Source organism: Terrapene carolina, unplaced genomic scaffold (genome assembly GCF_002925995.2).
Source record: "Terrapene carolina triunguis isolate 2854851 unplaced genomic scaffold, T_m_triunguis-2.0 Scaffold374, whole genome shotgun sequence".
Classification (NCBI taxonomy): Eukaryota; Metazoa; Chordata; order Testudines; family Emydidae; genus Terrapene; species Terrapene triunguis.
The window spans coordinates 16868635-16896239 of record NW_020664725.1 but is presented as its reverse complement, the minus strand read 5'-3'; the positions used below and the strand labels follow the sequence as shown (position 1 = coordinate 16896239).

Genomic DNA, 27605 nt, shown 5'->3' with positions numbered 1-27605 from the left:
TGGGGAGCATAGTTTTGACTGACTTAGTCTTCTCAGGGCGGCAGGGCCTGATTTTCAGGGGTGCTGAGCACCCGCAGAGCCAGGGGACGTCCCTGGGACTGTGTTCAGGACCTCTGGCGCTCAAACCCAGCCTGCATGGGTGGCTCCCTCAGCTTTCTGACGGTTAGCAGATGGCAGGCGGTGCACCCCAAGGGGCTGGCAGAGCCATGTCAGGAGGCATTCATCGCTCACCGTGCAGAGAACATTGCCATTGGCATGGCTATTTCCCATTTAGAACCATACACAAAACAGCTGGCAGACAACTGGCTAGTTACCACAGCTGGCTGTCTGCTACAGCCCTGGGGAACTGCTGTCCTTCGGCAACTGACAAGCATAGCCCCAAGCATTTTCAGTGCCGAACGCTGGCCTAACTTCAGAACTGTAATCTGATGGAGGGAGGGGGTTGGGGTTTTTTATGTGCATTTCCACTGCTGCTGACTGACCTACGCCATGGTTTTGTAGGAGTGATGAAAAGTCAGCCTCGTGTTCCCTGCGCTGGCTGTTTGAGCACGTTAGGCATGCCCAGGGCTCTGCAGCCATGCCAGAGGATGCTGGGGAATAAAGGATTGGGATGAGTAAGCAAGCCAAGCTTCTTCATCACCCAAACAAAGAAAAATCAGCAACTCAGGCCAAAAAGGGCCATTGGCCGAGGCTGCTTCATTCAAACCAGGGGGTGAAAAATCAAAATTCCCCTAAAGCTCTGTGTTTCCAGTTTCTGAGTGCTTGAACAATGAGGGGTAACTATGTTTTAAATGTCTGAAGTATCTTTTAAAGATATCAGTGCCCCCTGCTTTTGCTGGACAATCACATGGCTGCAAAATCAGTCTCGTCTGTTTGCCCAGCAAGGGTGAGGACTTGGCTTTTCATTGAGTCATGGATTTTAAAGCCAGCAGGGACCACTGTAATCATCTAGCCCAGGGGTAGGCAACCTATGGCACGTGTGCCGAAGGCGGCACGTGAGCTGATTTTCAGTGGCACTCATTGCCCGGGTCCTGGCCACTGGTCTGGGGGGCTCTGCATTTTAATTTAATTTTAAATGAAGCTTCTTAAACATTTTAAAAACCTTATTTACTTTACATACAACAATAGTTTAGTCATATATTATAGACTTATAGAAAGAGCCCTTCTAAAAACATTAAAATGTATTACTGGCACGCGAAACCTTAAATCAGAGTGAATAAATGAAGACTCGGCACACCACTTCTGAAAGGTTGCCAACCCCTGATCTAGCCTGACGTGTATCACACAGGCCGTGGGACTTCCCTGCATTAATTCCTGTTTGAAATAAAGCAGCTCTGTTAGAAAAACATTCCACTTGCCATTACCCTCTTTTCTGTAGCATTCACTCAAACCATTTGCTGCTTTTCGTCTCGAGTTTTTGTGAGTGCTTGAGACTGAAAATCCAGGAGGAGCTAGTCAGAATTTAAAATAAAAAAACCCTCAGCAAACTGCAATAGAGTCATAATTCTTTTAATTTTGACAAAAAAAAGTACAAAACAGAGGCTAAGTTGACGTCCTTCCTGTTTGCAAGGATCTTTACAAAAGCATTTGGTTTTGCTTGTGCGAGATTTATTGAAAGGCTGGGTAATTCCAAGTATGCTACAGGTACGTGCTTTCCCATTTAGCCTTCTTGGGGGCGGGTGTAACATTGTAGGATGTTTGTAACAACCTTTTCTATAAAACAGTAGAAAAACCTAGCTCACAATACGATTAAGTCATGGGGAGTGAAGCAGAGAACATGCAAAGGTCTGAGAGGAAAGGCGACACTGGGAAATGGAGCAAGCGGTCAATATTTGTGGCTGAAATAAAGCTGCTCCTATAGAGAAATACTTTGGGGGGGGAGTCTCCCCACCTCACTCCCTGCATCGTCTCGTGGGCTGGGGTTAGGGGTTGTTTAAAAGTTACTCTATTAATACCAATGGATTTGTGTTCGGTCCAATTGGCGGCCTTTGGCGCTCCGCTGGCTCTATTCACATTGGCTGCAGTTGGGCTCTGGTCAGGAGGGAGCTAGAGACCCAGTTCCTGTGGGGGGGGTTGTTTTCTCTTCTCCGCGGCTGTCTAACTGATGATCTGCCGGGGCCGCCCGTAGCCTGTCATGCCAGCCTGCGAGGCCCCCTTGTTGCTGCCCATCTGTAAGCCAATCACATTCTTCCCTTCCTTCAGCTGGCTGTCGGAGAAATCCCGTTTGTACTCCTGGGATTTCCTGGAGAAGGAGAGACAATCATTCCAGGCCCCTGCTCTCCTGAGCATCCCATCCCGAAGGGACGCAGCTGATGGACAGGAGGGGATAGAGCAGGGATGGGAGAGGGGTGTTGCGTCCTTCCTCCCCCCACCCCACAGCCCCGCTGGGCTCTGCACACCTCTGTGCTTGTGCAGAGATCTTCCCTGAAACTAGAGCTGGCCAAAACAACCGGCTTTTCATCCACGTGTTCACGGAAAGGTCCCTGCTTCCACTCCATTTGCGGGAGCGGGGGAAAGGCCTGACACTTTGTACGGAAAATGGATGTTCAAAACCTGACAACTTCCCGGCTTCGTGGTGCTTTTTTGTGACAAAACAGATTTTTTGGCTGTGGGAAGTTTCATCAAGGACAGAGCCACTGAAGTTTCCTGCTCTGGATAACTGACAGTTTGACCAGCTCTGCACGCAGCCCCTGGCTGGAACACAGGGGAAAGGCAAGAGACCCTGTGCTACCAGCCAGGAGGCATGGCACCCATTTGGAGGGGCTAGCATTGACCCCACCCCCTACACCTCTGATCCCGAGGGCCTGCCCCCGGCGGCAGGAGATGCTGAGGCCGGGCTGGGGGGAGGGATGCTTTGCTGCTTACTTCATAAACCAGGAGGGGTCCCCGCGGTAATGTCCATCGTTCTTCGTGACCGCCAGGCTGCCCAAGGCCATGACTGTTCTCTGCACAGCCGCCATGTCCTTGCCTGCAGAAGGAAGGGTGCTTCATACGTGACTGCCAGAAACCGCTGTGTGCATGTGACGTGTAACTCAGCACCTGCATGGCGCGCTTTCCTCCACCCACGAAGCTCAGTGAGGGGCATAGAGAGGTGCAGCGCAGTGCTGGGGTGCGCCTGGCCCCCAGGAACCTGCTCTCACCGCAGCCCCACGGCGGCGCCCCCTGACATGTCCTTACATCAGCTTCTGCAGCACGTGTGTTTGTTCTTTGGGACTAGGCGGTAGAGCACGCCTGCGAAGCGGCAAACGTGTTACCTGCTGGCACCTTCGAATGGGAGCCACCACTCAGCAAGGGCTTGTCAGTCCTATGCAGTAAGTACACAGCAGAGGCAGCAGGGCCTACCCCATTTACACTCCCAGTTCCTGGGGGGGAGGGGGGTCTACCCCCAAGAATGGGCTCAGGGAGGAAGCCCAGTTCACCACACTTCAACTCACTCTTTCTTTGGACGCCCCCATCCCTGTCTGTCTCCATCTCATGTCGCTTGGTTTATACTCGGCTTGTGAGCGCCAGGCACAGGGACCAGCTCTTTGTTCTGTGCACGTGTACAGCGCCTAGCGCCATGGGGCCCTGCTCGGGGACTGGGGCTACAATAATATAGATGATTAAATAGTAATGCATGCCTGGTTCTGCCTGTCACATGGGCAAGACCAACTGATGCGCCCAGCCCCCTACCCGCACCTTCGAACAGGTCGACTGTCTGGAAGATGTCTGTTTTCACCACACCATAGTCCTCAGCTGCCTTCAGGAACTGGGCCACCTGCTCCATCTGTTTGAAGACCATGGTGGGAGGAGGTTTGGGGATTTTCACAGGCTTTGAGCCTTCTGGGTACAGGCTGTTCACCAGCTCGCTCAGCACCTGCAAGCGAAGGAGAGGGCAGACTCAACACTGAATGGCCCAGGACAAAGGGATCCAGGAGATGGCCTGGCCCCGGCCTGGCCCTAGAGAAAAGCCGCACTTACTACGCCATTCTTCAGCCAGACCTGGAACCCCAGTCTGCCACGTTCAGGGCGTCCCACGCCAGCCCCGCACTGGGCCACGATCCACTCCACCAGGCGCTCTTCCAGTTCATCGTCATACTTCTTCTCGATCTTGGACTGCACGTCCCTGCTCATCCCGTAGGAGGGTCCCTTGTTTGCCATGTTTACTGATGGAATGAGCCCTGGAGGATGGGGAACAAGTTGTGTGAACCCTGCCTATGGCAAACAGAAGCTGGGCTGCCCTTTTCGCTCTCTCCTGCCCACTGAGCGCCCTCACCGGCAGCAGAGACAAGGGGGTGGGTCACACGTCATGAGGCCACTTGCTGCCCACACTTAGTAGCCAATTCCCATTTCAGGCCCTGCAGCTGGATCTGGGAGACACAATGGACCCCGAGTTTTCTTTGCCCTCCCCAGCACCTCCCGAGCTGCTTCTCAGGGGCACCGCCAGAGTCTGCCCTTTGCACACCATGCACTAATGGGGGGCTCCGGCTCTCATGGGCACCCGCTGTCCCATGCCCCCTTGTGGGAACGTTCCCCTCTACCAGCCGCAAGTGTCGAACGTGGCTGTGGGAAATGCGGCTGCAGGGAAGCAGCCCTGGGAAGCCCCTGCAGGTGGTTTTAGCCACAGGAGGAGGCAGAATCTGTCACCAGACCGCTCTCCGCAGAGCACCAGCGTGGGCTCCATGGAGCTCAGTTTGGGAACCTGTGCGCGCGGGCGATCCCCTTCGGCACCCTCCTGGGGCGCTCGACTAGCACAAGCTGCGGCTGGGCACTGCGCTTTGGATTGGGAAGGGAGCCAGAGAAGACGTGGCATTTGCACTCCTCAGTGCTGAATGCAGCCTCTGGAGCGAGTTAGCGAGGATGAGCGGGGTCCCGGCCAAGAAGAGATCTGCTACACACGGCACCAAGGGGCTCCACTCTATGTTGCGATGCAAAATCTCCCCAAAGCCAGACTCCTGACGGTTACGTCCTCCCTGCTTTGGCCAGTGGTCTCGTGCGTGATCAGCAGCAGAGCTCCACGTGGTGTAATGTTACACAGCAAGGCTCTGGGCTGGGCTGGGGTGTGTCACGGCCCTGTGCTCAAATAAAACCAAACTGTTTGCAGAGGAGAGGTCCCCCAGGCGCTGAACTCATGGGCCTGCTCCAGTGAGGAGGGCCCTGACTTCTGCTCCCAGTCCACGATGCTGCTGTACGTAACTGCCGGCCCAGAACCGAGCCAGGTACTCTGACTCCATTCCACACGGCTGAGCTGGGTGGTGTGAAAACAATCCATCCCACCTTCCTACCAAACCTCCCACACCCAGGGGCCCAAGGCCCCGTGCAGACAAACTGACACACAAACGCTAGAGAGGGACCACTGCACCCCGCCCCCTGGGCTGCAGCACCCCTCCTCCCCCCACACAGAGTGCAGTAGCTGTTTAACATGCACAGCAACGTTGCCCAGCCGGACGTGGACCCAGCTCTGTTTGCTATTGGGCTCAATCCCCTGTAGAGCCAAACACAGCGAGAACAGCCTAGGAGCTGCACGGTGCAGCCACGTACACGTTCCTGGACTAGATTTATCCAGGAATGGGGCGTTCTGCTTTAGCATCCTCCTCCCTTGGAGGAGAATTTCACCCGCTCCTCTCTATTGGCTCGTGACAGGCTCCCTCCACCGCTGCATGCCTCCAGTGGCGAAAGCAGACTGGCTCCTGTCCCGGGACGGGGAAGAAGACGAGTTGGAAAGGAAGCCCACCCTGCACTCACCCTGAAGCGCCTGCCCTGCAAGATCTATCCTCCAGGAACTCATCTCATTCTTTTTTGAGCCCAGGGGTGACATTTTAGATTTGGGGGTGGAGGGACTTTAACCGTGATTCTAAAGGCTACTTGGGCACCTGAAAACTTTCTTGTTTTTTTGCAGCTAATAACTTAGATACGGTGCTCCTGTCAGATAATAATTTCTAATTCCTATATAAAGAAAGAAAATTAAATAAATATTAGACCCACTCAGCTCTAATACTTGTTCTGACATCTTGTGTCAATTCACTTAAGGGACACTGGTTAGATTTAAAAAATTAATGTATGTTCTTACTTTGTTACTCTCCAATACAACAATGGAAACAATTGTAGAAAAACCTAGAGGACTTCCTATCACTTTTTTGCAGTTCATCAAGCTTGGACTAGATCATTTAACTTTTGGAAACATTCTATTAGGGCCAGGCCCCGTGAGTTTATACTGCACCTGCCTGGGGCTCTCGGGGTGTTACCCCACTACAAATAACAGACTAGAAACTGACTTTAAACAGGAGTGAAACTGACACATTCAAGTCACTTTCATAGTATTGCCAACCCCAAATTTTCAAAAATCAAGAATCAGGCTCACCAAAAATCATGAGATTGGCTTTAAAATAATGAGATTATCTAAAAATAATAGATTTGGTGGGGGTTTTTATTTTCATTCTGCTTTTTTGGGCTTTAAGGGGGATTGGGGGGGGGGGGGGTCACATTTTGAAGCTTTCTCCACAGCCACAAGGGCTAGAAACTTCATTTTTCTGAAAGAAGGAAGGCTGAAATCATCACATATCACTTGACTCCAGGAGCTGGGGCTTTAAGGAACACAATTATTACCATGAGACTCACGACAAAATCATGAGAGTTGGGAACACTGCTTACACTTCTGTTTAAAGGCTAGTTACTTCCCAGAAGGCCCTTAAACACAACACTACAGTGACTGAGTTGCAGTTTTCACAGGAGAATATTTTAAATCAAACACCAAGAAAATCCAATGTTTTAAATTTGGGGGGGGAAATTGAGACTTCTGAGGTGTCTCAGGGCCACTGCAGGCAGGAAAGGAAAATAAACAGGCACAGGAGCGCTGGGCAGCTCTTCCTTTTGAAAGAAAGTTGGAGGGACAAAGCTTCTAGTTCGTAAAAACTTCTATTGCCATCCGGGACTCTCGATAGAAACATCACCGTGAACCTGTGATAACGTGTGGTCAATAACTAAACACGTCAGACATAAATATCTGAGCCGTCTTAGCCAGAGTTACACCTCTGATAGGCATAGGCTACAGGGACTACATTTTCTGGCAGGTTCTGAACAGTGCGGAGTGCACAGATGGTGCCCAGTGAATAATACAAATCATGACAATAATGGTCAACGTTATGGACTCTGTGGATGCAGTTTCTGTTCTTTGTTCTGGAACTGGTCTCAATACAGCTGAAATCCTAAGAATTTGAGGCATAAACACATTTGATACTCAGGCGGCACTTTCTCATTCCTTCCTTTTCTCAAACTCAGAACAAAAAATGACAAAACAAAATGGTTTTCAGTTAAAATCTAAAATGGCAGAGCCGGCATTGCTGCACAACCCACGGACTGCCTGTATGACCTCCGGGCAGAGCCTTAGGGACACAGTTTCAAAGGTTTGGGGGCACCCAAAGATGCAGCTGGGCATCTAGTGGGGTTTACAAAGCACTGAACCTTCTAGGCTCTTTTGAAAATCCTATGAGGTACCTAAATACCATTGAAAATCTGGCCTTTAGGCTGTGTGTGCCTCAGTGCCCCATCTGTACAATGGGGATAACAGCATTGCTCGACCTCACCGAGGGGCTGTGAGGTGCGGCGCTCAGATACTACAGTGATGGGGCCACATAAGTACCACAGGTAGAGTGGGAACTTCTCTCTGTCACTGCTAGCCCTTCCCTGGGCATTGGTCCCTTCTTTTCACTTATGCCCCTCACACCTTCCTCTTTTCTGAATGCAACCTTGGCTCCGAGGGCTTGGCTGTATTTCTTCTGCGTCCCGTGTTCACTCTTCAGCACCCCACGCACCAAGGGATTTCTGTTTTACAGGTTCATCTAACGGACTTCCAGCTCCTTACTTAAATTACCAGCCTTTTCTGATCTTAATCACCCTGCCTCTGTTTGTAAACCAAACACTGACTCCCAGGGACACAGGCTGGGAGAACTCACACTGCACACGAATGCTGAGCTCCGCCTGGGGGAGGGGGTGGGGGGTTGGCACCCTTGTTTGAACCCAGTTACACTTCACTGCTTGGGGGTGAATTCCCCATGCCTCTGCTTCCACACCTACCCCGGTCAGGGACAAGCAGGTAACACTAGCCAGGCACATTTTGCTTGGTGCAGCCCGGGGTCTTCACTGCCAACGTGCACCTGGTCCTATACCCCACCGCCTGCCCCCAAACCCCAGCAGGACGTCCCCGTGGGCCCCCGCCCTTCTTGCCCAGGCGTCTCCTCATGCTGTGGCTGCTTTGCTGGCCGCTGGGATCTCCATCCTCCCCTCCTGGCTCTGCAGCAGCCCCCGGCATGGCACCTATCTGTGTGCCTCCCACCGCTGTGCCAGCTGGAGCAGCCCTTCCTGGAGCTGGGGCTGTCCCAGGCCCCACAAGAACAACCCTTAACTACCAGCCCTGAGGGGCTGGGAGGTCAGGTGAAAATGCAGCTGCCTCGTCCTGAGGGCCGCTGGCCGGATTCCAGAGCTGCCCTTCAGCCCTGCATGTTTGTCCCTGTGCCCCAGACAGGCTGCGACACAAGCCACTGCTACTGCGCAGGTCAGCAGGCACTCGCTCCCAGGCCGCAGACGGGGCGACACCACTCTGGGTTAGGAGCCAGGTCCCCAGTGGGCTCCCGGGCGCCCCCTGGCCCAGCAGAGTCAGCCCAGAGCTAGCGGGGCGGCTTTGCCCTGGGGCTGGGGCAGGGCTCTGTCTGACTGCACAGCTACCCAGAGACATGCAGCGCTCAGGCGTGTGCAGCCCTGCTCCCAGCGGGCGATCGGGAAGGGCGGGGCCCCCTGCTCCGACTGCGTTTTATTGGAAAGGCTCAAACAGAAGCCGTGAAGGCAGAGCACTTCTGCAGCGCCAGGCCCCCATTCCCAGGCGGGGAGCAGCCCCAGCTCCTGCTGAGATCCCGGGGGCAAGGCAGTTCCTGGCATGAGCTCTGCAAACCTAAGAGGCAGCACGTCAGGCCGCACGAACCCGCCAGTGGGATCCGTGCCGATTACCATGTAAGGGCATCCCCCAGGACAAGATGGCAGATAGCAGCCCGTGGGCGTGTGAGGGACGGGCTACAGCTCTGCCGGCCGGGGAGGTGGCTGAAGTGAACCGGCCACCCAGAGGATGCTCAGTGCCTGGCTCCCACACAGAGATGAGAAGCCCTAGTGGGTCCTGCCCCGTCCACTCCCGTTCGCCAAGGCAGCATCGCTCCAGACAGTGCACTGCCCAGCCCAGGTCTAAGCAGGCCAAGCATTGGGGCTTCCACGGGCCCAGAAGGCTAATGGGCTCATAGACAGCGTCCCTGATCTCACACGCAGGGGCAATAGCTGGCTCCTTTGGAAGAGTGCTGGTTAGAGCCTGGTGTTAGGCAAAAGCCGCATCCTGTGGCCTCCCAGCTACCCCGCTGTGTCAGCGCCACGGATCCCCTAGGATTTGGCTGGTCCCAGCCTGACAGGCATGGCTAGAGACGGCTGTTCCTAGCCACAGCTTGTGTGTGCTCTCCCGCAGTGACTCAGCCTGGCCAGCCCCAAACGTTCCCAACCCCGGAGACAGGGCTCAGAATCACAAGACTGGCCTACACCTCAGGAGAGGGTTGAAATGGTAAACACTGGGCCTGCCTCTCTGCCGTCTGGTTTCTGAGCCATTCGGATACTCCCAGGTCACAGGCTCAAGCTCTTCTTTGCAACCATGATGCTGCGCAACTTGGGTTCTCCTGGCTCCAGGACTCAAGGAGCTGGGGCCTCACGGAAAACACCAGCTATGGCGAGACTTGCAGCACAGTGGCGAGAGCTGGCGGCTGTGAACACGGCTCCGCAGCCACTTGGCTGGATCTGGGGCCTGTCACAGGCCGCAGGCTGCCTCAGCACAGGGCCCTGCCGCACGCAGCACTCGAGGCTGGTTTGGCTGGGGAGCAGGAGGGGTTGGTACAGCTGAGAAGGAGGAATTTTTCTGAGATGCTGCCATCAGTGGCCAGTCAGTGGCTAGTAGTAATGGGCCCACCCATGCGCCCCCCGGCGTCAGCGCCGCTGCCCCAGCCCCGCTGAGCGCAGGCCGGCCCCGGTTACCAGCCGACTCTGGAACTGTCAAGGGTACAGCAGCAGGAGAGTGGGACTTTCCGAAGTGCTCAGGCTTCTCTCGGCTCCCGTGCAAGTCACGGGTCAAACGCCCGTTGGTGGCAATGCAGCTGAGTTCGGCCAGCGCTGAGCACTCGTGAAAACCCACCCGCAGCCTCTTGCTCTTCCCTCTGAGCTTCTCTCACGCAACGCGATTATGGCCAGGTTCTGTCTCCCCCGGGGAATTCCTGCCGCAAGAGGCACAAGCAACCCTCAGCTTGACACGGTCAGTGAATAAACCAGCTCAGGCCCCGGCCACGCAGCCCCCTACGTCTCCACACTGCAGCCGCTCAGAGCAGTCTATTCGAATTTCACAGCTGCCCATGCCTGGAGGGTGCCCCTCTGGATTGGCCTGGTCCCAATTTGTGTGGGGCAAAGAGGGAGGGGTGCATGCACTGGCACTTGGAACTTTTCCAGTTCTCTCCCTGCCCCGCTGTGATCGCTGGGGCTCCAGCTCCCAGGTGAAATGGAGAAATCTGCTAATATGCCAGGAGGAGACGGGGTATCCCTTCAGAGTTAAGAAATACCCACACCTGAGCTGTCAGTGTGCAGAGATCCCACTAGCTCTGCCTGGTGAGGGGACGGCAGTCCCTCGCTCTTGCTGCCTGGGGTGAGTGCCCCTAGACAAGCAGTGGAGAACCTGTCCATCAAGGCCAGCCCTCACTGCTTCAGGAAGCTAATTATCACCTGCTAAGGAGAAGCCCGGTGCACTAACAAATCATCAGCCCATCCTGTCTGGGCGCCAGCCTAGGAAACTCGCCCCTGCTCCGGCGGGCAGCCACTTCTGCATCTATGAGTTTACCTGAACATCTAGTCCTCCGCCTGGTCCCCATGCATCCCACAGGGTGAGCAGCATCTCGTCATGCTGGGAGTGACAGATTCAGACCTCGGGCCAGGAGAGACCACTAGGATTGAGCCTGGCCTCGTGTGTAAAACAGGCCCCCCCCAGGCTCTAGAATGTGGCTTGTAGAAGAACCTAGGCCACCAGAGAACCAGAGGCCTGGGCAGTGTGAGATGCTGCCAGGTGGGCGTGGAACAGCCAGCCCTGGACTTTAAGCCCTTTCCAATTACCTAAGCAGATATGATTCCAAAGCATTTACTGGCTGCAGGTCTACAGGCTCCAGCTGCTCGTTGGGTCCCAGGTATTTGCCCTGGGGGCAGGTGTTTCCTGTTGGTTCCCAGCAGGGAGAGTCCCAGAGGATGCCAGTCTCATCACAGACCAGGCTTCATCACAAGAGGGCGCCACCACACTCCCCCAGACATGCACTCCTGCAATGGGGCAAGGAGGTAACCCCATTGCCATGTGGGGCTGAGGGTCCCCTTTGCTAACCAATGGGTCAGCAGACACAGCACTAACTCCGGCCAGTGTCCTGAGGTCGCTCTTACAAGTGGCCTGTGCCATTTGCGTATCATGTTCTGTTCTTTAAAAGCCCCTCAGAGACCGTATGTGGTGCTGGGGTCTGTACCTCTAAGGGCTGAGCGCCACACCCCACAGCGCCTGGGCAAGACGCTGTGACGCTCTGGTTATGCCCAGGCCATGGGAACAGGACACAGCATGCAGCCGAGCTCCTGCAAGCCCCGTAAGCCCTGAGCATCTCTGACCACCGCCCCATGCACCATTTCCAGTCAGCTTCAGAAAATCCATCCAGCCCTGGCAGGATCGATGTCACCTGTTTCCTTTGTCAGAGTTCATTACTTCTGCAAACTCCCCAGTAACTGCCTACTGCCCCGCTCCCCTCTGGCTAACACAGACACACCGCTAGCACACCATGGGACCGGCCCGCCCAGCTAGCCATAGCAACTTCCCCACCTGCAGCCCCATCCCCAGCCTGCCTGTGGAATGCAGTGGGAGATGCAGAAATAAGTTTAGCTTTTAAACAAGAAGGGGGGGCGGGGGCAGGAAACCTTCCTTCCTCTTGCAAGCCTGAGCTCCTAGAGAGAGCTGTGCGCTCCTGCACCATGGCTCTTGGAAAGCATCGAGCAGAGCAGCTGGGTGGGTGGGCATCGGACGGTCCTGCACAGAGGCCATGTACTCTCAGGCATCCCCCCCTCCCTCCTCACAGTTCGGCCACCTTTCAGTCTCGGGCTGGGACGCTGCTCAGCACAGAGAGGGAACAGACCCTGGAACAATCCCCCACCTGCCAGTTTTAGCAGATGGGGGAGAGGGGAAAAGAATTCACAGGGAACAGCCTCCCATCGGCAAACCCCAGGACCCCACGGAGAAATCAAAGGCCCTTCTGCCAGGCTTTCCAAACGAGAGCTTGAGAACCCTGCCATGCATTTCGTCACCTGTTAGAGCCCCTGGCAAGGAGAGAGCTCAGAGCGGGGCTACTGTCCCCAGCCTCCCACCCTGCTGGCTCTCTGTTTAGCCTGGAAAGCAAGCATCTGCTCTGCCTGTGGTCTCCTTCGCCCTGCTCCCCCCCACGCCCCCCCGGCTGCCCCACTCCAGGCTCACAGCCGGAGGTTCGAGGATGCACTTACAAGAAGATGCTCACGGAGGACAGGACGCTCTGCCTGGGAGTCTGGAATCTGCAGATGCTGGAGGCTGGCCCTTGTGCTAAAAGGCCAGTTCGGAGGACAATGATGTCACCAGCACCCCCTCCGGGCCCCACCCCACCAGCCCCACCCCGCCTCTGTTTGAGAAGCCAGGCCCCTCATCACAGCAATGACTCTGTGCCCAGGCACCATATTTGGGGAAAGACTCAGAAAGACAGTGACTAAAGAGTCTGCGGGAAGCATTCTCCACATGCCTGGGAGCGAATGATTTTCAGGGCCGGGACAAAGCAGGGTCCTGGGGTCTGATGGAGTAAGTCCTTTTATAGACAGAAGCTCACCAGGGCTCCTGGTGAATGTACAGGGAGGTTTTTGTCCCTGACTTCATAGCTGGTTTTCCCGTGTGCTCACATTCCCCATCATCGGCAGGGCTAGAGACTTGCGAGCACTGCTTCCCAGAGGCCCTGAGCAGGAGACAGGCTGCTGCAGGGCGGCCAGGGGACGAGCAGCCCTGGGGATGGCAGTGGGCTGAGAGAGAGCGTGGCTGGCTTTTCAGCAAATCCCATTATTGGTTTTTATAGAGAAACTTTCCCTGCTCCTACCAGCAGGGTCACCTAAATAACCTCGGTCATTTCCCCACACACCAAGGCTGTTCCACAGGCTGAGAGCTGCGGAGGCCAAGACACTGATTTTGGGGGCCTTCATTGCTGGGTGCCTGCTATGAGACACCGTAGGGCCTGTTTTCAGAACCGCCGCGCACCCCCACCCCAGGCACAGCCCTGGGGCTCAAGTTGCACATGCAAAAATAGAGGTGCCAGAAGCCACAGGGCCGCTTTTGAGAAGGTCGGCCTTTGCCAAGGCTTCCCAAGTGCTACACGCGCTCGCCAGCCCCGGCTGTCACAGAGGGAGCAAACGCCAGCCCCTCTGAGCGGGGAGTGACCCGCTGCCTGACAGCGCCCACAGCAGCTTGGGAAGGACCGCATCGCCAGGTGCACATGCAGGGTGCCACGGGCCGTGGAGGGAAGTCACCTGGGCCATTTGGCTGGGTGGCCAGGGCCAGCATCTCAGGCTTACAGAATGTGCCGGGGATAAACGACCACAAGTGGTCAGGAGTTTGGGGTTCCATCATCCAAAGGGCGGCACCTCCAGCATTGGCTCTCCCGGCACCATGGCCCAATGCTGGCTCACAGAAATGGGGGGGCCACCCGCACGTTGCCCGCCACACTCTGAGGGAAGGAGAGAGGAAGTGGGTCTTATCCCGTCCCAGGGGTGGGGCTGGCTTTAACGCTACACTTGGGTGTTAGCAACATAACCCCAGTAGCTCCCACTGCCTGCCCAGGACCTCTCCTCAGAGCCCGTAGGTGCCCGAGGCTTTTAGTGCCCTGATTCTGGCTGCGCTGGTCTGGAGCGGGAGGCACGTCTCGTCATTCTCCCACCAGGCGCCCGGCCCAGCCCCCTGGGGAGTGAAGCTGGGCCCGAGTCTCCTGGAGCAAAGTGCCTGGAAACACCCCTGCACCGCGGCACCCCAAGCCAAGGCCCCAGGGTGGCCCATGGGCTGCCCAGTGATGGATTTGAACAAACCCCACACAGACCGAGGACAACGCCCCTCGGCCAGTGAAGGGAGGGCTCAGGTGGGCACTGGTTGTCAGGCTGCGAATCCCTTTGCTGCCCTGTGGATTGCTGATGTGGGCTCTGAGGTGAGGCTGTGAGTCTTGTTCACGCGACACAGGGGAGCCATGCAACCCCCCTCACACACACACCCCCAGGTTCCACTGCTGGGATGCTCAGGGGTTAATGGGACAAGGCACGTGGCTATGCAGAATTTGGGGTCTCAGCCACCCCCTCTGTAGCCTGGGGGCTGCTCTGTGGGGGCTGCAGGGACAGCCTTTGCCCGGCTTGCTCTCTAGCTCAGCTTTGAAGCAAGAATTTCAGCGGCAAAGCATTGCAGTGGAGCGAGAGTGACATCGCCTGGTCAGCTGGGTCCTCGGGGCCGGAGCAGCTCCAGCAGACGAACAGCTGAGCTCCCACGGTGGAGAGCCCAGGGCAGGGTGAACCCTGGGTCAGTCCCACACAAGGGCTCCATGATGCATACATCAGAGGGGTAGCCGTGTTAGTCTGGATCTGTAAAAGCAGCAAAGAGTCCTGTGGCACCTTATAGACTAACAGACGTATTGGAGCATGAGCTTTCGTGGGTGAATGCCCACTTCGTCAGACGCATTGGATTCTTATGCTCCAATACGTTTGTTAGTCTATAAGGTGCCAAAGGACTCTTTGCTGCTTTTACATGATGCATACAGAAGCCTGTGGCTAGAGGGGTCCCAAAGCGTCTGGCGTCTCCTCTGAGCTGGAGTGATGTGGTGACAATTTTAAATAAACTGCTAGGAACTGGGCACGGTGGGCTCATGCGCTTGCCTTTCCCTCCGGGGCAAACGTGGCTGGGTCACAGTCAAACATGAAATGAATCTGGTGGGGCTTGTGACGTGTCACCCCATGTTCTTTATGAAAACATGCTTATGATATGACTGACATAACTGAGATGTACTTCATGCAAGATGGCTCATGTGAGAGATCACGGGAAAGGTTGTGATTTACTGAATGTGATTATCCAATTTGTATGCCTGTGTCATTTCTGTATCTGAAGTTAGGAATATTGACTATGTATCTGTATTTCAGGCTATGCTACTTTGGGTGACGCCCACTGCTAACCCTTGAGGTAGAACAATGGAAAAGCCAGACAGGGCAGATGGGCCATCAGCGAGGACAATGAGCTGTGAAGCTTGGCCTTCCTGTGGACGCTCCATACAGCCGCTGACTCTGATCCTACAGAGTCAGGTGGTCTTGTCACCTGATCCTAAACATTACCTGGGACTTCTTGTAACTTTCCACTGTAAGGGAAGGGGGTGGGGGTCAAGTTTGGAAACAAAGGATTCCCGCCTCATGTCAATCCTATTTACGGGTGGGGAGGAAGGCAAACAGGACTCCTCCTCGCTATGGTCTGTCTGCCCAAGGAGAAAGACTGCAAAAGCCACCTAAAGGGAAGACAAGGGGAGAGTCCAGACTGAGACGGGTCCAGTCTGAAAAGGGATAGAACTGGAACTCTGAACCACCGAAATTCTGCAACCTGCCTGCAACAATATCTAGGGTGAGAAATACTATTGGTAACCAATTTCTTTAGTGAAACTAGCTGAGTTTGCGTGTTTGATTTCATATGTCTTTTGCCCCCACTACTCCCCTTGGAAGGCTGTTCAAAAGACATATCTGGCTTCAAGACTAAGCTTGATAAGTTTATGGAGGGAATGGTATGATGGGATAGCCTAATTTTGGCAATTAATTGATTTCATTTGCTTAGTAATCTGCTTTGTTCTCTGTGTTACCCCTTCTACCACTTAAAATCTGCCTTTTATAGTTAATAAAATTGGTTTTGTTTATTATTAAACCCAGTGTCTAATTTCTAATGGGGGGAGGGATGGCAAGAAGTGTGCACACCTTTCTCCACATTGAGGGAGAGGTTGAATTTCATAAAATCTTTGGGTTTGTCCCCCTTAAACGGAGTGAGCACCAGAGTCCTGGAGCAAGCCCCTTAAGCTGTCTTCCCAGAGCTGATCTGCAGCTGGGGGTGGCCCTGCCTGTGTTTGTTAGAGGAGGCTTTAATAGCCTGGCTCAGCAAGACAGGTTAAAGGGGGCCCACGCTGGCAGAACAGGTGGACTCAGTGGTATCTCTCAGCACATCAGATGGCGTCCTAAGGGGCACAACCCGTCACAGGGACAGTGTAGGGCTCAAAACTGTGGGGCGGGGTTTCAAATACAACTTGTGTCTCAGTTCAGCAAAATCAGCACAGTGTAAAAACTACGGATCACAGAGCCCAGGATGTGCGTCCCAGGCGTAAAGCAGAGCCCTGGAGTGAAAGGCCGAGCAATGTCCTCGCCAGTGCAGTCAGCATGATGATGTGTGGCAGCTCATGGAGTGGGGGTGTTTTATGGAGGGTTGGATTCTCTTCCTGGCAGCAGGTCAGCTCTGCAACAGCCTACCCTTTGGGGGTAACCGCCTTTACTAGCTAGGGAAGGTAGCTAGTGATCAGGGTTGTCCCTGGTCTGTATTTTAGGGTTTTGTTTTGTAGTGTAACTACGTCTACCACTCTCCCATTTCTAGTGGGATCTTGATTTTTTCTGAAATAAACCTTTTCTAGTCTCATCACAAGCGTTGTGTGGTTTACAGTCCAGCCAGACAAGACTGACAGAGGAAGATTTCACCTCTGGTTGATCTGACTCCCCAAGAGACTCAGTGTCTTGCCCAAGTCATGCCCAGACTCTGGGGCAGAGCAGGGAAATGACCCTAGATCTCCTGAGCCAGAGCCCAGTGCCTGAGCCACCAGACTCTCCTGACACACAAAACTGAAGCGTGACATCTTGTGCTCAGAAATCCCCTAGCACTTTTCACAAGTGGGGATGCTAACCCCAGCCTCCTGGCCAAATGACATTCTGCCTCTCTACGTCCCCCTACAGGCTTCAGATTCATAGCCACATTCTCCCTTTCTATCTGAAACTGGTGTAGCATTGCTGTGTCATTAGATTGCTGGGTCATTACAGCCCAGAGATGACTACATTTCCCTGCTATGCAAAGCTCACCAACTGCTCTGGGCTACCAGGTGCTGCACATACACACAAGATGCTATTTATAGTTATGTGGCCTTGCTTTATACCTGGAACTAAAGTTAACTCTAGTTTCTCCTTTACCAAACCCTGACTCTCAGAATACCCCTTCTTCCCATACTATTAATGTATATAGCCTAATCCTCACTAGACTGCCAGACAACACTGACTGAAACCACTTAAATAGAAGAGAGGAGTGTTGGAGGGTTGTTTTATAAGGACTGCTCCATGGTGGTTGGCTGATGAGGAAGGGGCGGGGATGTAGAGGTGGGAAGTTTATTGAGAGCAGGTGAGTGAGCAGAGGAAACTGGTGTGTGGAATACAGTGGCAGGGTGGTTGAGAGCAGGTGTGTAAGTAGGAACAGGTGTGGAGGCCAGTGGTTAAGGGGGTTGGTGGATGAATGGCTGGAGGGAGACAGACTGTGTGTGGATCAGGGGTTGGGTGTGGGCAGTGGAGAAGTGTGGAGAGTCAGTGGAAGGAGGATGGGGAGTAGGAGCGTGGGCTGAGTGTAGACATGGGCAATAATCAATAACCATCTCTTGTAGCTCTCCAAGCACTCTATGCAGTGGGGCCGTTACCAGCAGCCCCATTTCAGAGCCGGGGCCCAGAGAGGGGAAGTGATTCCTAATCTCAGGCAATGAGACTGCAGCAGAGCTGCCAATGGGTCTTTCTCAGTAACGTTGAGCTTTTCTTCCTGGAGCAGCCTTGGAGAAGCCTCAGCCCTCTGACGTGCTCAGTGCCACGTCCGGGACCAGGGCTTGCTCGTGGCATCGGAACGGCCAGCCTCGTTCTCCAGCAAGCCTTTCTCCCCAGAGAGCCCCAGGGGCTGATGCCCCATCTCCGGTTGTCCTGGTGCCATGCATCTTGGGCAGGACAAGCGAGCTGGCCTGCCCTTGAGTTAGAAGGGGGTGAAGTAGAGCTGCCAGGCTCTCTGCCTGAAGGCTTTGCAGCCAAACCCTGGGGTGAGTGCGTGTGTGTGCAGGGCTGGGCGCTGCTCAGCGGGAGACAGGTGCTTTGGCCACCTGAGTCCCTGCTGCTCTCAGCCATCCGCCTTGAGCGTATCTGGCATAAACCCCCCACGCTGCTAGCCCCGCTGCCCTGCAAGGCAGGAGTGGGGGCTGGGTTACCAAGCATGGGGCTGTCCCTCCCTTTGCAGCAGGGGAGCCTGGCTCCTGCATACTCCTGCCTGCGGTGCCTCCAACCCTGTCTGCTTCATTTGCTGCTCGTCTGCTTGCTGCTCCCCCAGGCCCTAGCCCAGGTCAACAGCCTCTCCAATGTGGCTCCCCTGGAGGGGGGACCAGGCCTGGCCAGGCTGGGGAGGGGGGCAGGTCAGCGGCTGGCAGCTGTTGAGATAAAGCAGGTACCGCTCACCTTTGAGGTCGCTTGCTCAGGGCTGCTCACAGAGAGAGGTGTTGGGCTGCCGTGTGGTTAGCTGACTGGCCGGCCAGCCCTGGCTCACGCTGGGGCCCCGCTGGTCTCAAGCCAACGGCTGCCAGGTGAGTGAATAGGGATCCCCCGCATCTGAGCTGGACCATTTTCAGCTGGGAGGTCCCCTCCATCCCCGCAGGAGCACTGAGCTAAGTGCAGGGAATGCACCTGCTCGGCAGGCCATGCAGCTCCTGTGCCAGGCTCTCAGGGAGAGCGTGCACCCGTGGGAGTGTGGGGCATGTCCGTGCCCCTGGGGGCCGGCTCCTCACAGTCTCTCCCTCGGGGGGCTGCACAAGGAAGCTGACAACCCAGCAGTGTTGGGAGGGGAGGGGCTCTTGCAGCAAGTGCCCTGTGGAGTGAAATGGCTGGAGCCCCTGCTCTGTAACCTGTGGGATGCACAAATGTAGCCAAGCTCCTTAGCATCCCATTCACCCCACACAGCTACCCCCAAAATAACCAGCGAGGGGTACAAGGCCATGGCAGCACAATGTACCTTCCTTCTCGCCACAGGGAGGCCGTGTCTTTGCTGGGGGGAGGGGGAGGGAGAGGGGAGGGGAGGGGAATACAGCAGGATAACGACCGTGCGGTATCTCACTGCAAAGGCCTCGTGGGGACACGGCCACGTTGCTGTTACTGCACTGTAACCCTGGAGCCCCCTGCCCAGCTGTAGGTGGGTGTAGAAACCCACCTCTTTAGCAGCGATGATGTGGAGGCAATGTCTGCTGCAGACTTGGGGCTGTGTCAACACCATCCGCTGCACACGCCACCCCCTGTCCTGGAGGGCAAGGTCCACCATGGTGATAGCCAACCATGGCCTGGAGCCATGCGTGCGCACAGGCAGGCTGGGTGCGTCTCTCTTCCAGGGCACCTCAGTGCTTCCAGCCGTGTCAAGACACTGAGCCGCCCAGGAACAGGAGGAAAACAACTCACCGAGCTCCCCGGGGCCTCCGCGAAAGCTGTGTGTTCTGGCTGTAGGGCCGGCGGTGAGCCACGGCCTTTGCCCCCGCTGGAACAAAACCACCGTGAGTCTCGGGCTGCCGTGCTGGCCAGGAGCTGGTCTCAGCAAGGCTCCCCTGCCCCTGCATGACCACAGCTGTCTCCCACGGCTGGCCCCTGCTCTGAGAAAGGCCCCTCTGGCTGGGGGTCCGGCCCAGGGGGTGACAGCAGCAGGCAGCCCTTGCCAAAACCCACTGGAGAGGTAGCTGGGCCAGACGGCTGCTTTCCAGCCGCTTACTAGGGCCCGACCCAAACCTGGCCTGGCCTCCAGCCATCCTCTCTCCTGGTGGCCCCTGGCCAAGCTGGCACTGGGACCCCCCACATGGTGGTTCATGAGCAGGATGGAAGTGCTGTGAGTGGGGGAGGGTGCCCACATGGTGCACCACAGGTCCATGCCAGGACCCCCACACCCTCTGCTTTGGGGTGGCCAGACTGCACCCCCCGCCCCCCCAATGTGGGATGGCTCTGCTGCTGCTGGCAGCTGCTAGACACATGGGTAACACCTCTGTCTCTGTCCCCCCTGCAGGGCCGCGCTCCCCAGCCCCACCATGGCATCACCTTTGTTCTTGTCACGGGGAGCCCTGCCCCGCTTGGCTTACCACAGGCTGGCCGGTAGCAGCCCCGGCATCGTCGTCCTCTCAGGGTTCCAGGACAACAGGGCGAACCCCAAGTGCCTGGCCCTGGAGCAGTTCTGCCAGGAGTCGGGACGGGCGTTCCTGAGGTAGGTGATGGCCCGTTGATGCCAATGGGGCAGCCCATGGGGAATTGCCCGAGCCGTTCAGAACAGCAGCCACCAGCTAGGAGCTCCAGCCCCTGGGCCAGAGATCACAGGACTGTGCGTCCTTGGGCATCAGTCAGTGCAGCCTCCGGCCCTGCCTGCAGTGGGCTCTCGGCGCGTGTCCTGCTTGCACGGGAGCTGGACGCAGGGCCTCCCCCTCCGCTCATTCTTGTCTCCAGCATGGCCCCACCCAGGCATGCTCCCTTCCCCAGCAGGGCTCAACACCCCTCTGACATCCCTCCCCACACTAGCCCGGATTGTCTCCTGCGCTGCTTCCCCGCCCCTTCCTCTCTCTGCGTCCCCCCGTGTTCAAAGCAAGGCCTGTGTCTATCTGCGGAGCGAGTGCCCCTCGACGTGGGCCCAGCAAAGGGAACGCTGCCCTGATGGTGCGTAGAGCTGGAATCCCCTCCTGCAGCCAGAGCCGTGGGGTCTGGGCAGGCAAAGCAGGGCCTGGGAGCAGAGCTAGTGAGCTGCTGGGGGCAGAGGGATATCCACGCAAGGGGGAGGTGGGGGACTGTCCCGCCTGAACAATGGCTCTGCACCTTTGCCCTCTCAGCTTTGACTACACGGGCTGCGGCAGCTCGGACGGGTGTTTTGAGGAGTGTTTGATCGGCCACTGGAAAAAAGATGTCCTAACAGTGCTGGATGAACTCACCAGCGGGCCACAGGTAAGAGGCAAAGCCAGCAGCCCCTCCTGCCTCTGGGTCGGTGCAAAGGGCTTTGCCTGCTGGGGTGCAGGCCCCAGGGGTTCCCGTGGGCGGGGAAGCTTTGCCCAACGGGGCTCTTCAAACCCCTTGGTGCCCCCTGAGCAGCAGATTCAGAGCAGCGCTCGGCTGGGCTGTAGGAGAGCACGTCCTGGGCAGAGGGACGTAGCACCACGTTGGTGGAGCATGGACGAGGCTAAGGCCGCCCGCTGGGCGGTGCCCCTCTCTCTGACCGTTCCCTGTCTCCATCTCTCTAGATCCTTGTTGGTGTCAGCATGGGAGGCTGGCTCATGCTCTTAGCAGCCCTGGAGCGCCCAGGGAGGGTGGCTGGGCTGGTGGCCACAGGAATCGCGGCTGATGTCTTCATAACCCTGTACAGAGAGCTTCCTCCGGAGGTAAGACAGAGTCCAGCGCATGATGCGATCAGCATGGGAAAGGCCCTGAGCCCCGGGTGCGGGGGGAAAGGGGGGGGGGGGGGGGGTTGTATTCATTAACCCGCCACTGGGAATAAATGCCTAGAGTCGCCCCCTGGGATGTGAGCACTGCTAGAAACAGGCTGGGAAGCAAATGCACCTGGTCTCGGCTCTGTCCCTGCTGAGCAGGGAAACAGGCACCAGGCCCAGACTGTGAGTCCTCCCAGTGACCGTGCTCTCCCTAGGGACGTATTTCTCACTGAGCCCAAGAAATCCCTCCTGGTGCCCCTGCTCCCAGTGAGCCCCCAGGCATGGGGGGGATCAAGCGATTGCCCATCCAGACGAGGGGCGGGGGGAAGATCCAGGCTGCTGCTGATCTGTCTGGAGTCTCTCCCCTCCCACCCTGGTCGGAACCAGAAAGGGGCTCGTGGGATTAGGGGGGTGGAGTACCCTGACAGCCCAGGGTTTTGTGCAGCTTGTCGGGCCAATAGCATCTCCCTGATCCCAAAGCTGGTACTGACTGGCCTGTGCATTTTCTGCCCCTGGGGGGGTAGGTGAAGGGCGAAGTGGAGCAGACAGGAGTCTTTAACTACGTGATGGCTGGGGCCGGGTCTGTGCTACTTAAGCGGGAGTTCTTTACGGAGGCGGAGGAGCACAGTGTGCTGGGGCGCCCGTCCATCCCCATCACCTGCCCCGTCCGGCTGCTCCACGGCATGCAGGACCAGCTCGTACCGTGGGGCACGGCCGTGCAGGTGGCTGAGCAGCTGCAGAGCCAGGATGTCCGCGTCACGCTGTTCAAGGATGGGCAGCACGGCCTGAAGGGAGCGGAGGAGGTGAGGGTGCTCGTGGGGACGGTCAGGGACCTTGCTGAGAGCCAGGCCTGAGAGAGAGACTGGAAGCAGCTGTGGGGACAGAGCCTGCTGATGGGGCAGCAGTGACCAGACAAGAAGCCAGGGCCACGGCCACGCTGAACCTAGCCCCGTCTAATCCGTTAATGAAGAGATTGCGTAGTGCTGGGTCCCCACTGCCCAGGGCACCCGGAAGGCCCAAGCTGACCCCATTAGCACCAGGAGGTGCTCAGAGTGTTGGCTTGCTAATGAGCTCCTTGCAGGGGGTGAGGTGACTGCACCTGGCTGGTAGCGCTGCGAGTCTGCGAATGGCCAGTGAATCTGGAAAGCGGCTGCCGGGGGGATTGGCAGCCACAGGGATTGAACATGGGGTCTCTGGGTCTAGACTAGAAAAATGGCTCAACACGCTGCCCTCCCCCCTCACAAAAACACCTGAGAAAACCCAAAAAGGGCTCAGGTTTTTGAGAAAAACATTAAACCTTTCCTGAAAAAATTCAGTGATGCTGCATTGTTGGGGGAGAACAGGCTCCGGGAAGAGGGTTGAACATTCAACAGTCCCCCGCGGAGTTCCCAGCGCTGTTCCACGGCCCAATGCCCATGGGGGGGACTGCACATGCAGGCTGGTGCCGGAAGCACTCTCGCTGAGGGGGCCAGGCTAGGAGGGGTCCGGTAGGCGCCCACACTTTGGGCTCCATCAAGGCTGGATGAAAGGGAACAAAACAGGCCATTCTGGTCAGGATTAGCTTTGCTCTGAGCCTGCCAGGTTGGGTCAGGCTGGCTTCATGCCCCTGGGTTAGGCATTTCCACACACAGCGGTTGTAGCGCTGTTGCTATGGCAGTTGGGGGGGGGGGTGTTTAACGGGTACAACCTCTCCCATGGTGCTGTACTCCCCCACAGAAACAGCTATGCCAGGCGGCGGCAGCCACCCCCTGTGAGAACTGTGCCCAGACCCGGGGCTGCAACCAAAAGTGGTCCAGCTTTGGTGTAGCCAGGCCCATGGGCGTGGACTGCAGCCAGTCGCTGCTCCATGTTCTGGCGGGACAGCCTGTGGGGTTAGCACATGCACAAGTGGCTGCAGCCTAGGGAACGCTTAGCTGTGTCTCCTGGGGAGAGCTGATACAGGGGCTTCCCTTCCCCTGAACTACATACCCCCTCCCCACACACACACAACAGCCTGTTCCCTTCAGTGGGGCAGGGAGAAAGGGCCCCCCCAAGCCCTAGCAAGGGACAGAACTCTCCCTACTCCCCCTTCATTCAAATACCCTGCAGCCACTCCTAGCTGACTGCTCACTATCCGGAGAGTGGGCTGCACCTGGGTCTCTCTGGGCCTTGCTGTCTCATGTCCCTGGTCAGGTGAGGGTTTCAGCAGCGGCGTTAATGGAGGCCAGCCATCAGCACACCTGGAAGTTGGTCCATTGCAGATGGAAGGGGAAGGGCTTAGCAGCAGGTCTGACAATGCTAGGCCTGCGGTTGAGTTGCTAACACGGGGGTACCTGGGCCCCTGCCTTCCCGGAGCAAGGAGGCAGGAGACTCGTGAGTAAAGTGCAGATCAACTTTTTTATTGTTTCATTCTCTTCATTTGATGGCCGAACCATTCTTAGAAAACATGGTGCAACTTGGCTTAGTAACAGTGTACCTGGAAAGTCAAAATATTGTCAATGCATTCAAGAAACTGGAAAACTATGGACATTCCAGCGACACGACCCTTCTTCTGGAGTGGGAAGAGGGCGTCTTCCCCTGCGATGACTGAGAAAGCACCATTCTTAGCCTTTTGTTGTGTAACCAAGGCACCCCTGGGCCGTGCACCACAGAACCATCTCTGATATGTTATGTGGCCAGAACAAAGAGGACAGAGTCCCGGAGTGGAGGCCAAATTTGAGCCTAAACCCAAACAATTCTAAGATTAGAATACAAGCTCAAACTTGCAATGTAAACAACCAGCGGGCTACCAGAGAAAGTTGCTTAATGACAACCTCGACAGAGATGTGTGTTTTGACACCCCACATTCAGTACACATTAGCCAGCGGGAGTCCAAGACCCCACAAGTCCTTAGCAGTGGGAGGAACTAGACACAGTTAGACTGGACATACATTCCCTTGCAAAAATTTAAATAAAATAATAAAAATTAGGCACTGAAGAGAGTCATGCGCTCATGTGCTTCTAGAACCGAGATGCAGCTGCCCCCGGCTGCTCTCCCGCCTCTCGGAGGAACCTGTCCCTGGGGACGGTTTGGACGTGCTGCACCCATGGGGACGGTGTCACATTGGCAAGTGGTGTGAACGGCGCCCTTCCTCCTCGGGAAAGGCCACAGTTGTAAGAATGATAGCAGCAGCAGCACCTTTACAAGAGTCACGTTCCTTGGAGACCGGACAGCCCATCTTCCGGCTGTGGGGCAGACGTGCCTATGGTCTGTAACACTGGTTAGAGCCCAGGCGGAGGGGAGGAAACAGTGAACACCAGTGAAGACAGCAGGGATGGTAGCTACAGCCCCAGGGTGCTAGGGCTGGGAACTCCCTTCTGGGCCTACCTCAGCTCGTGAGGCCGGGGAGAACAGCGCTGGAACGACAGCGAGAGCCCAATGTTTCAGAATCACCTTTGCGCTGTTGCCATGCTCAGACCCTGCTGTAGGGCCATGGAGGGCTTTAGCTGTCCCCTGCTCCATCCGCGGGGAGGCCGTACAGACTGGTGGGGGCAGTGGCTCCCTCCCCTGGACCAGACGATGGGTGGGGGTGACGGGAGGCGGGGGGGGGGACCCAGTGAGCCTGCAGAGAGGAAAGGCCTGTTCTCAGCCTAGACAGGGACACTTATGCCAAGGACCGGCGCTCTCGCTAAACAGCCAGGCCAGAGAGGAGCTGCCCAGCTCGGTAGCATCCTGAGGGGAGCCCGACTGAACTGCACAGCTGAGCGGGCCGGTCCCTGGGCCGTGCACCAGGCAGGTTTCACTGGGTGCTGTGCCGGTACTGGGGGGATGGGAGAGGGCTGAATATCCCCTTTGCAGGGGATGCAACGTTGCTCCCCCTGTGCCCTGGCCAGTACTCGGCCAATGCTAATTTCAGGTGGAGGGAGTGTTTTCAAACTTGCCTGACGTTTGTTCTGAGAGGTTCCCTGCCCCCCACTGGCCCCAGAGCGCCGGGGAAAGCTGGATGCTGGCCGGCCGAGGAGGAGCCAGGCCTGTTAGGCAGAGGTCCCCGTGGCAGTCCGTCTCGGCATGGCACTGTGGTGGGGACAGAGACGGGAGAATGGCAGTGCGGTGAGAACCTGGAGCCACCCCCACGACGCTGCAGGACCAGTAGCCCCAGCAAGGCAAGTCTGACTGGGCCTGGCACCATCCCCACCCCTCTCTGCAAGCCGCGCGGCAGTAGGTGGGTGCGTTGGGTCTGCCCTACAGCCCCTTCAGCAGCTCAACAAGGAGGTGATGCGCTCAGGTTGGCAAGGCGTCGTCTGAGGATTGGATGACACCCTGGCACGCAGGAGGCGGGCGGGGGGCATGAACACGAGTCCGACCTCCGGAGAAGCCCCCACGCCTGGGATGCTTTGCTATGTCCTCGTGAGCTCCCCACCACGAGCGTCCGCTACACCAGAGACCAGGGCTGGAGGCAGCACCTAGGCAGGAGGCCCCAACTAACAAACCACAGGCCAGGTGGTGTGACGGGAAAGGGCCTAGAAGACATAGATTTTGTCCCGTTGGACGCAGTCCAGGTCATCATCCAGCGTCAGCAACACCTGCAAGGGGACAGGGCCGTGGTTAGGCCGGGGCTCAGCCCAAGGACAAACCCCTTCCCCACTGCTAGTAGGCAGCGTTCCCCCCATGGCCCCTGAGTAGGGGGAGGGGGAGGCAGGCAGGGTGCTGGGGGATGGAGGGGGAGGGAAGGCAGGGTGCTGGGGGAGACAGGGGAGGGGGAAGAGGGCAGGGTGCTGGGTGGGGGGCAGGGAAGAGGAGAAGGGCAGGGTGCTGGGAACCTCTCCGACCCCACATTGGTGTTTTTGGATGAGTAGAACTGGTGGGGGTGGGGGTGGAGTTTATGATTTGTTCAGCCCCCCGCCCCTTTTCAGCACAGGGCCTGGCCCGGACGGGAGCCTATGTCCCAGCCGGCAGAGGGGGCCATGAGGACGCTGCAGCGTTAGGTGGACAGAGCGAGGCACTGCCGGCCGGCCCTGGCCTCGCTGGGGCTCTACGGGCAGGGGGCAGAGGGCTGTGCAGGCCGTGCGCTCTTGCCTCAGGCTCTGTGGGGGCTGCCCCTGCCGGCCAAGGCTGACGGATCTCCGGGGAGCGACAAGTGCTTCTGGGGACCCTCCTGTGTGCTCCCAGCCCAGGCTGGGAGGGCTGCAGCCTGTGGCTAATGCAGCCGTCGGCCGGGCAGGGGGCAGTGGCGACAGCAGCTGATTGGGTGGGGACCAGGGCGATGGGCGGGGGGGCAGAAAGAGCCTTTCCCGCTGGGTGAGCTGGCCCAGCCGTGCGCGGAGCTGCCGTGCTGGGGCTGGCAGGACCTACCAGGAAGGAGCCGAACAGGGCGATGGAGGAGAGGAAGTGCCAAATGTCGTGGTCATCAAAGAAGCTGAGCAGGATGCAGTCTCTGTTGTGCTGCCGGGACTCGGCCGGCGTTTTCTGCAGAGGGGACAGACAGAGCCCGTGTGTTATCTCCAGCCAAGCACCAGGGCCGGCTCCAGGGTTTTGGCCGCCCCAAGTGGCGGGGAAAAAAAAAGCCGCGATGGGCAGCACTTCGGCGGCAGCTCCACCACGCCGCTTTCTTCTTTGGCGACAATTTGGCAGCAGGTCCTTCCCTCCGAGGGACCCGCCGCCGAAGAGCCCGACGTGCCGCCCCTTCCCCTTGGCTGCCCCCAGCACCTGCTTGCTGAGCTGGTGCCTGGAGCCGGCCCTGCCAAGCACGCTGCCCACCTCCTCCCCGCGCAGCTCCTGCCCAGGGCCGTGCTGCAGCCTAGAAGAGCTGCAAGTCGAGCAGACCGGGCGCTCGGGCCATGCACAACGCAGTCCTCACTGCCTGCCCCGTACAGGGACCCCCCAAGCAGGAGGCCCCCCCCCCCCCCCAAGTGTGCACCAGACACGTCAACCCTGCATAGTCAAGGCCTGGGCTGGCCTGAGCCACCACTCACCTGCCAGGTGCTCAGACCCTGGAAGAAGAAGAAGAGGGCGAAGCCCCACACCACGGAGGTGAAAATGATGCAGAGCAGGGGGATGAGCTTGATGCGCTC

The 27605-nt window shown here is 57.2% G+C and overlaps 4 protein-coding genes across 6 annotated transcripts in view; 2 read left to right on the top strand and 2 right to left on the bottom strand.

The window, feature by feature from the left end:
* Positions 1-1527: 1527 nt before the first annotated feature.
* On the bottom strand, positions 1528-12632 carry TAGLN (transgelin). The gene is made up of 5 exons (XM_024216394.2): positions 12565-12632; positions 3961-4160; positions 3679-3856; positions 2866-2968; positions 1528-2242 (listed from the first exon to the last, which is right to left on the bottom strand). Exons 2-5 carry the CDS (start codon positions 4138-4140, stop codon positions 2098-2100), a joined length of 606 nt encoding a protein of 201 aa, XP_024072162.1. The 5' UTR covers positions 4141-4160; positions 12565-12632; the 3' UTR covers positions 1528-2097.
* Positions 12633-19248: 6616 nt separating this feature from the next.
* Positions 19249-21532, top strand: LOC112118188. The gene is made up of 3 exons (XM_029912925.1): positions 19249-19676; positions 20192-20371; positions 20985-21532. Exons 2-3 carry the CDS (start codon positions 20199-20201, stop codon positions 21430-21432), a joined length of 621 nt encoding a protein of 206 aa, XP_029768785.1. The 5' UTR covers positions 19249-19676; positions 20192-20198; the 3' UTR covers positions 21433-21532.
* Positions 21533-22083: 551 nt separating this feature from the next.
* Positions 22084-22993, top strand: LOC115271310 (mycophenolic acid acyl-glucuronide esterase, mitochondrial-like). The gene has a single exon (XM_029912926.1). It carries the CDS (start codon positions 22142-22144, stop codon positions 22427-22429), a length of 288 nt encoding a protein of 95 aa, XP_029768786.1. The 5' UTR covers positions 22084-22141; the 3' UTR covers positions 22430-22993.
* A 1557-nt stretch (positions 22994-24550) lies between these two features.
* Positions 24551-27605, bottom strand: part of SIDT2 (SID1 transmembrane family member 2) — a 23399-nt gene continuing 20344 nt past the window's right edge. For all 3 annotated transcript variants that reach the window (XM_026657906.2, XM_026657907.2, XM_026657908.2), the window contains 3 exons: positions 27507-27605; positions 26887-27000; positions 24551-26117 (listed from right to left, as the gene is read on the bottom strand). The exon at positions 27507-27605 is cut by the window's right edge and continues 12 nt beyond it. In XM_026657906.2, the coding sequence (XP_026513691.1) occupies positions 26055-26117; positions 26887-27000; positions 27507-27605 (276 nt within the window). In that variant the 3' untranslated portion in view covers positions 24551-26054. The remainder of the gene's footprint in view (positions 26118-26886; positions 27001-27506) is intronic.

What these genes read in the sequence shown, in the direction of transcription:
- LOC115271310 (XM_029912926.1), top strand. Translation starts at nt 22,142, where the DNA reads ATGGCTGGGGCCGGGTCTGTGCTACTTAAGCGGGAGTTCTTTACGGAG.
- TAGLN (XM_024216394.2), bottom strand. Translation starts at nt 4,140, where the DNA reads ATGGCAAACAAGGGACCCTCCTACGGGATGAGCAGGGACGTGCAGTCC. An exon ending in GACAGTCGACCTGTTCGAAG is followed by an intron (nt 2,969 to 3,678) that starts GTGCGGGTAGGG and finishes TTCCTTCTGCAG; the next exon opens with GCAAGGACATGGCGGCTGTG. An exon ending in GACCCCTCCTGGTTTATGAA is followed by an intron (nt 2,243 to 2,865) that starts GTAAGCAGCAAA and finishes CTCCTTCTCCAG; the next exon opens with GAAATCCCAGGAGTACAAAC.
- LOC112118188 (XM_029912925.1), top strand. Translation starts at nt 20,199, where the DNA reads ATGGCATCACCTTTGTTCTTGTCACGGGGAGCCCTGCCCCGCTTGGCT. An exon ending in TCGGGACGGGCGTTCCTGAG is followed by an intron (nt 20,372 to 20,984) that starts GTAGGTGATGGC and finishes TTGCCCTCTCAG; the next exon opens with CTTTGACTACACGGGCTGCG.